The following is an 8,163-nucleotide window of genomic DNA, read 5'->3' on the forward strand; positions in this document are numbered from 1 at the left end:
GCTTGAGAGGATCTGCAGAGAAGAATGGAAGAAACTCCCCAAATACAGGTGTGCCAAGTTTGTAATGTCATACCCAAGTAGAATCGATACTGTAATCGCTGCCAAAGGTGCTTCAACAAATTACTGAGTAAAGGGTATGAATACTTATGTAAATGTATATTAAACAAATAAAAGAATATTAGCAAATATTTCTAGAAACTGTTTTTGCTTTGTATACGGTATTGTGTGTTGTTTGGTGAGGGGGGAAATTATTTAATCCATTTTAGAATAAGGCTTTAATGTAACAATGTGGAAAAAGTCAAGGGATTTGAATACTTTCTGAAGGCGCTATATAACTGTGAAATTGCTGTCATCTGAAGGGCTTTGCCTGTTCACGTAATTATATTTCTACGGTTCCACCACTTACAAAATCTAAATGTAAAAGCAGACTTTATGTTGAAAGAAAGACATGCACTGCTCAGGCATTTGACAGATGCTTGCCTGTAAATGTTTGCATGATCCATCCCCACAGGGTGTGCAATGGGTGGGCTGTTTTATTTACTGGTGTGAAACAGACAAGCTAACATCAGGTCCGACCTGTCTCTGCTGCTCTACTAGACTGGGCATTAAACACACTATGGCTTAATTGCATTATCTGGCCCACAGAGCATGGTGTCGTGTGGGAGAAGTGGGAGAAGTGGGAGAGAGAGAGAGAGAGAGAGAGAGAGAGAGAGAGAGAGAGAGAGAGAGAGAGAGAGAGAGAGAGAGAGAGAGAGAGAGAGGAAGAGAGACGAGAGACGAGAGACAAGAGGCAGGGTGGGATATATTGTTTGTGTGTCTAGACTATGTCTATGGTTGAAGTTGATGGGGGGGGGGAAGTGAAGGGGGAGAGGAGGGGGAGAAGAGAGGGTGAGAGGAGAGGAGGGGATGACAGAGAGGAAGGAGAGAGGCGCAAAAGGATGAGAGAATTTAGCAAGAGTAGAGGTACTGTAAGAGAGGAGGAGGAGAGGAGAAAGGAACGGAAGGAAAGACAGAGGATGTCAGAGGATGTCAGAGGAGGGTAAAGAGGGAGAAAGGAACGGAAGGAAAGACAGAGGATGTCAGAGGAGGGTAAAGAGGGAGAAAGGAACGAAAGGAAAGACAGAGGATGTCAGAGGATGTCAGAGGATGTCAGAGGAGGGTAAAGAGGGAGAAAGGAACGAAAGGAAAGACAGAGGATGTCAGAGGATGTCAGAGGATGTCAGAGGATGTCAGAGGAGGGTAAAGAGGGAGAAAGGAACGAAAGGAAAGACAGAGGATGTCAGAGGATGTCAGAGGATGTCAGAGGAGGGTAAAGAGGGAGAAAGGAACGGAAGGAAAGACAGAGGATGTCAGAGGATGTCAGAGGAGGGTAAAGAGGGAGAAAGGAACGGAAGGAAAGACAGAGGATGTCAGAGGAGGGTAAAGAGGGAGAAAGGAACGGAAGGAAAGACAGAGGATGTCAGAGGAGGGTAAAGAGGGAGAAAGGACAAAGAGAGGATGGAGAACAGATTCACATCTCCACTGGTCAGACAGAGACATGCAGTATTGAACTTAACTCATAGTGAGAAAACCTTCAAGTTGCCACTCAGCAGTGCAGTGCTCTGCAAGATAGGCTAGTGCTCTCCAGTACTTGAGGCCCCTGTCCCCGCAGCTGATGAGAGTGCCAACGGGTACTCCAGTCCCATTAAGCGCACTCTCCCTCTCTCCTCCCATCGCTTCATATCTTTGCCCTCACATCTCCTCTCACCTCAGAGCTAAACGGCATAGATGATATAAGCACACTGAACTTTGGGGGTTAATTTTTAACCTATCGATATATGCGTATTATTGTAGAGTTCACGTTAGGGGTTGGGAGTTTATCATCTCACAAATTGCAATTGAATAAAATGGAATGATACCCTAGAGCAACATTTCAGAGATTGTCTATTGTATAGGCTAATCACCACACCACTTTTCTAATCCTTAGTTAGCTCTCTGTGAATAAGACTAGAGGATTGTTTGTTATAGTATGGCTCCATTCATCGTGCTCAAGAAAGTAAACTTTACAGGAAGAGCCAGATGTCATTATTTATCATCTTACATCTCATTTATTTATGAAACAGAAAAAGAATGGAATTCTCGGTTGAATTCTTCTTGAATTATTTACACTGAAATGGTTAATTCCATACAAGGCCTCAGAAGATCTCGGCTCTGTTCTGTTTAATACTTTATTATCTTTCCTAAACCGAAAACACAGGAGAAAGGAAGAGAGAGGGAAAAGTAGTTTATCCATCCTGGACCCTATAATTGTTCTTCAACTCTTATTTAGGAAGTGTTTATGGAACATTTTAGGATGCCTAAAATTCGTGAAGTTATGTTGAATAATGTATTGTTTTTGACAACTTAAGGTTTTTGGGATATTGTAGGATTTTAGGGTGGGAAAGCTATTGCTGTAGGTCTATAATGTTATTTCTTACTAAATTGGCTTGATGCAACGACATTAATGAAGCATCTTATAAAGTGATAATTATATGACGGGTTGGATAATTCAAAGAATCAAAATAAGTCCATGATGTAGGCCTTTACTATATATATTTACAAGATGTTTACCTGATCGAATTTGAACTGATTTGTATCAATATTATTCATCCATTCGATTTCTCTCATGCCATGTATTATTCAAACCGTTGAAAAGTCTCACTCAACCCTCGGGTTGAATGGCATCACGCCATGGATCTCTTAAAATATTAGGCCTAGGCTACTCCTATCCCTTCAGCGGGAAAATACGAAGATATTGCATGAAGTCAGTGGAAATAAAGCTATTAGATTAAGAAGTGTGTTAAGGAGCTCAACTCTTCGCTAATGGAGTATATTCTATAATGGAGTATATTTTATCATGACCCGTTTAGAGAGCGGTGGATGCGCAGCTCATGGTCCCAGGTTGATGCAGTCAAAAGCCGCCTAATGAAAAGAGACGCATCGCTGATTGCTGCTATATCTGGGCCCGCTGTGGAAGTGGCATCGATTTAACAATTTAGCAGCCCTGTCCTCTGTGTTGGAATTAGTCACGGCTCAACGATGCCCAGCTTGCCGCCTTTTACACACACACACACATAAATGAGGGAGAAATATCCTACACTCTCTCTCGCACTCCAAGGTGCATTAATTGAGGAACTATATGTGCAAAATATTTAGTCTTGGAGGAAATTGAAAGTTCAATACAAAATATAAAATAAACCTAGAAATATAATAGGTAAAAATATGGTTATTATTATATACATATATATATCGCATGTCATTACTAGACTATGATATATGTGCATATGATTTAGTAGATGTTGGTTTACGCGACACAATTTCAGCACCATGGAGAGCGAACACAAGGCACCCATAAAGGTTCATCCTTTCAATTTTGCCTTAATAACAAATTTAAGATAGTTGCATTTGCAAAACGTAGGCTACAGGCTGGTCAACAACGTACCCTGTTTCAGCACCATGGAGAGCGAACGCAAGGCGAAATCACACTCAACAGAGAACATCATTCTGCAAAAAAAAACAATTGTTTATTTCCGTGACTCATTAACTGCAATCGGACTTTAGTGCAAGAAGTGTGAAATACGTCTAACAGATGTGATCATAAGCAAAACATACTGTATATTATGCACTACTTGGTTTAAGAGGAAACATTGTGCTGTCATGCTTCAGGTTATTATAAGAGGTCTGGAAAAGGTGTACACCACTAGGATACTCTGTGTCCCCACTTCCCAGATCATAAAACAACATATTATCAGTGTGTTTTAGTGATTCAACAATCCAGAACTTTTTAATCTGTTGAATGTGGGGGATCATTTTACTGGGAGAATGGGTAGGCTACTACTTTGCTTTTCTTAGTGTCCAAAGGGATTGAATCCCTCTTTTTTCCACTCATTTAAAAATGCATTTAAAGTGAAAGTAGTCTGAATTTGATATTTATGCAAAACGTCATTGTTCTGATGTTTGTCATTATAACGTCATTATACTGCCGTTTATGTGCATTCATGTATTGACATTTTTCTAAAACAAAAAAAGGCATGGAAGCATGTAGTATCATAAGGAGTTCAGATAGCCTTCTGCTCAGGTTGAGTTCATTCAAATGGTGAGAGGATAGCAGTCTCTGTATGTCTCTCTAAGGAAGTCGATACATACTGCAAAGAGGAGGTAACATGTTCAACAGAGTTCTGCCTTCCATCGCCTATCCATTTAACCCAATCCACACCCTGTCCATGGCTGACTTGGACAGCACAGGTTTAAAGGAACTCTGTCTGAACAGGGGGTCGTGGAAGACCCCGTCCACCCAATCTCTCAGAGTAGCCACTGGCGAGTCCTGCTGCTCAGCCGACCTCACCTTCAGTTTGGGTACTTCGGTCAGATACCCCCCTGGGGAGAGGGCCTCGCTGGGGGTGGTTGTGTGCATGCAAGGAGGGAACTCAGGTTGGATAGCAGCAGTTTGTGCAATGGACCAGATGTTAGGTTTGCTGCTCTCTGTACTTCGCAGGTCCCGTTGAGTGTAGAATGAGTTGGTATTTCGGTCGTGGTCTGGTGTGTTTTTGAGGCAATCTGCTGACTGTGGCAATCGTTCATTCCCGTGTCGGAGTGTGTCTGGGGTATGTGTGAGTGGGCTGTTGGAAGGGTCTTTGGGATGGTGGCGCTGGTCCGGTGGTGTGTGTACTGGGGTGTCTTTGGTGTGAAACGGGTGTTTAGGGTCGAAGTCAGAACCATCTGACTCCAGCAGATCAAAGTCCTCCAGGTCACTCTGTTTTAGGTCCACACACCTCCCCGTTACAGAGTCTACAACCAAAAAATACAAAGATGTTTTAACAATCACAAAATTGACAGGACGGATAGAAAGCAACTTCCATATAAATGGATGGGAAGCCATTTTAACAGCCAGGTCACTCGTGATACCAGTCAGTATTTGACGTCCATCCATGTCTGTGGATGTCAGGAGATGACGTGGAAACCAGCCACTTGGGGAAACAGTAAGCATCTGCCTCTGATTCCAACGGTTGAACGTTTGAATCCTGCGATGGCCTATCCCAAACCTTAACCCTATACCTTAACCATTCAGAGTTAATGCCTCACCTTAAGAATTTGGAGTTAATGGCTGAACTTAACCATAAACACTTTAAAATTTGATGTTTGGAACAACTTCCAAATTTCAAGTTTGAGAAACATGGATGAACATCTGATTCTGAGTTGACTGTGAGAGCGGGTAGCATGTTAATGGGTTCGTCTAGTTAATTATATAAATCTATGGTACACATGCACTCACCATCAACATCTATCTCGCGTTTGATTGGCTCCTCCTCTTGCGATCCCTCCACACCATCACTGTCATCTTCACAGCCCCTCTCATCAGAGCTTTTATTGGCTCGTGGTGACCATGTGACTTTGTTCTCCTTCTTCAACCTCCGCCGTGCATTGGCAAACCACGTGGACACCTGAATGAACAAACACATGAATAAATCATTACATATTTGATCAATTCCCAAGCCTACTGTTGTGGCCCTGAGCACGGCACTTAACCCCTAAACCTGCTCCAGGGGCATCGTATGTATGTGTATTTGGGTCTTTAGGAGGCTTTAGGATAAAGCAGAAGACACATTTCTGTGGGATGTAAACTTCTTCTGTGATTAACCAGTGCCGAGTACTCCTCGATCGAGCATGTACTGTTACACATGATAATTTCAGAAGAGCTCCAACTAACATATTCATCCCCAAACACTGAGCCAGTTGTTACCTGTGTAAGTGTCATCTTAGTGATGATGGCCAGCATGATCTTCTCTCCCTTGGTGGGATACGGGTTCTTCTGGTGCTCCTGCAGCCAGGCCTTCAGAGTGCTGGTGGTCTCCCTGGTAGCGTTCTTCCTCCGTGCTGCGGCACTGTCCACAGATGACCCATACCTGGGAGAAGCGAGGTGAGGGGAGTGGTGTCAGAATAGGAGTGAATTTGACAGACAAACTCTTCCAAATATTGCATTTTTCACATTATGTTGAATGGATCTAATATGTGCTGGAGCTTCGTTTTCAAATATTGTATTTTTTCCTCCTTGTACTTGGTGTTTGACATATATGTTCAAGAGATATACATGTGTAGATGGAACTATGTTATGCATCAATGCCTTATTCCTATTTCTCATATTTAGATCATATTTTGATGTTTACAAGAATTACAAGTTATTTAGAAACAGATAACATAGTAGTAGACATACCCATATCGGTCATATGGATACTGCCCAAATGCGTAATCATATGGATAGTATGCAGGGGTTTGAGAGGCCCCCACATGTGCAGACGCTCCATCTTTGGACTCCAAGTTTCCCTGCAGATATGAAATCAAAAGACTTTCATTGACATAACTTGACAAAACCTTTCAAAAACGGAGTCAATTATGTCTTGTTTAGTCTATTTTGCTCACCACAGATATGGATCAGTCCAGTGCGCACGAATTGGACAAAGGTTTGTCCTTTTTTTATTTTCGCTGACATGACCAATTAAATGAAAAAAGAAGAAAAATAAAAAAAGAAGAAGGAAAGTCAATATAGGAAAAAAAAGCCTACCTACCCTGGCATACAGAGCTGTTGCGTCGCCTCCGCAGGTGCCATAGTACCCTTGGCTCTTTCCATAGCCAGCTCCATACACACCCAGACCTATAGCCGGGGTTGGTATCTCCTGGCCCGGGGAGCCGAGCAGCCTGCTCTCGTACGCTGGGCACCGAAGAGGCTGGGGAGAGGGATGCGTCACACCTGAGTCCAGGAGAGACCTTCCGCCAGGCTCGAAGCAGCTGGCCAAAGAGCTCGTGCTCATGAGGAACTGGCGCGAAAACAAGAAAACATTATTTAGTACAAATATAGACAATACGCAATACATGAGCACAAAACGAAAAAGGCTACCAATAAATCACAGTTATTTTGTAAAAAAAAAAAAACGTAGGCTATTTGATGTATCTGCAAAGCCGGAGACACTAGCTTATAAAGTACAGAAACAAACAATGTTTTCCTTCACCACACTTTCAAGTTTCTTCTAATTGAGTGAAAAACGCATTACCTGGTGTGTGGGTGAATAGGGGTATCCTAGCTGCGGGTAAGCCATGATATCAAACATCAGTGAATGACGGCAAACTTTAAAGGATCAAGCACCAGCACAATGTCCAACTGTCACTCATCAATGCACCAGGATCAAGTAGCCCGTAGACGCTGATCTAAGGTCAGTTCCGAAGAAAGAATCTGGGTAAATTACACGTGTGCTAGATCTGTGCGTAAAGGCAACTTTGACTAAATCAAATCAACACCAAGACACACTGCTTTCCACTGCGGGTAACGTGCCGGCACCCAATATTTGGTTTGTAATGAACAGTCTGCTTCAGCTGTTCTTCGGCTCTTCTATTGAGGTATGAGAGAAATATCAGCTATAGAGCAATTCTCCCTTGGGATGTTTTTTTGGGGATGGCTCAGGTGTCCAAGTCGGTTGACGGTTGGTGACGCGCTGAATGAATGAATATGTTTACCGTCCAGTCAGTCTGGTGAAACACATTATTTGCAGTCCAAAGAGGCAGGGATGTTGTGATCTATGATCCACAAACCAACCATGCTACTCCTGATGCGCTCTCTGCTTTTAACTCGCCTGTCTCTCTGACGTCACATGGACTCCGGCGTGCACAACTACTGGTCATCTCCTTCAGCATATTTAGTTCAGGACCTTGGATTTAGCCCCGTTTCGTGGAGAAATACAAATGTGTAAAATAATACACTATATATTAAATCAATTAAAAGTGGTCAAAATGCATCATCGAGTTAGAAAAGCCTACCTTCATTGAGAAAACAAAAACGAAGGTATAGGCCTAAATTCCTCCGGATTATTTTGAAGAATAAACGTATCAAAGTCTGCTTTCGTTGAACTACAAGACAGGAAAGAAAATACAACTATATAACTCTGGGCAGTTTCTCCAAACTGTCTAAAACCATAGACTCCTTCCCGTTATTGCCGGTGTCTGTGAACGACAGACCTGCTCGCTTAACGATTTTTGTTTCCACACGAGCGCACACACCGCCCCGGGGTCCCGGTAAATATAATGAGGATGTGTTCAAATCGCTCCCTTCCTCCCTCCGAAAACACACACACACACACACACACACACACACACACA

At 42.8% G+C, this 8,163-nt stretch overlaps 1 protein-coding gene across 1 annotated transcript; it reads right to left on the bottom strand.

Moving 5' to 3' along the window:
* Nucleotides 1–3,575: 3,575 nt before the first annotated feature.
* Nucleotides 3,576–7,109, bottom strand: LOC118378795 (iroquois-class homeodomain protein irx-4-A-like). The gene is made up of 6 exons (XM_035765778.2): nt 7,065–7,109; nt 6,582–6,830; nt 6,230–6,339; nt 5,759–5,921; nt 5,291–5,459; nt 3,576–4,806 (listed from the first exon to the last, which is right to left on the bottom strand). Exons 1-6 carry the CDS (start codon nt 7,107–7,109, stop codon nt 4,211–4,213), a joined length of 1,332 nt encoding a protein of 443 aa, XP_035621671.1. The 3' UTR covers nt 3,576–4,210.
* Between the last annotated feature and the right edge of the window lie 1,054 nt (nt 7,110–8,163).

The sequence above is a fragment of the Oncorhynchus keta genome, chromosome 20 (genome assembly GCF_023373465.1).
Source record: "Oncorhynchus keta strain PuntledgeMale-10-30-2019 chromosome 20, Oket_V2, whole genome shotgun sequence".
In the NCBI taxonomy this organism is placed as follows: Eukaryota; Metazoa; Chordata; class Actinopteri; order Salmoniformes; family Salmonidae; genus Oncorhynchus; species Oncorhynchus keta.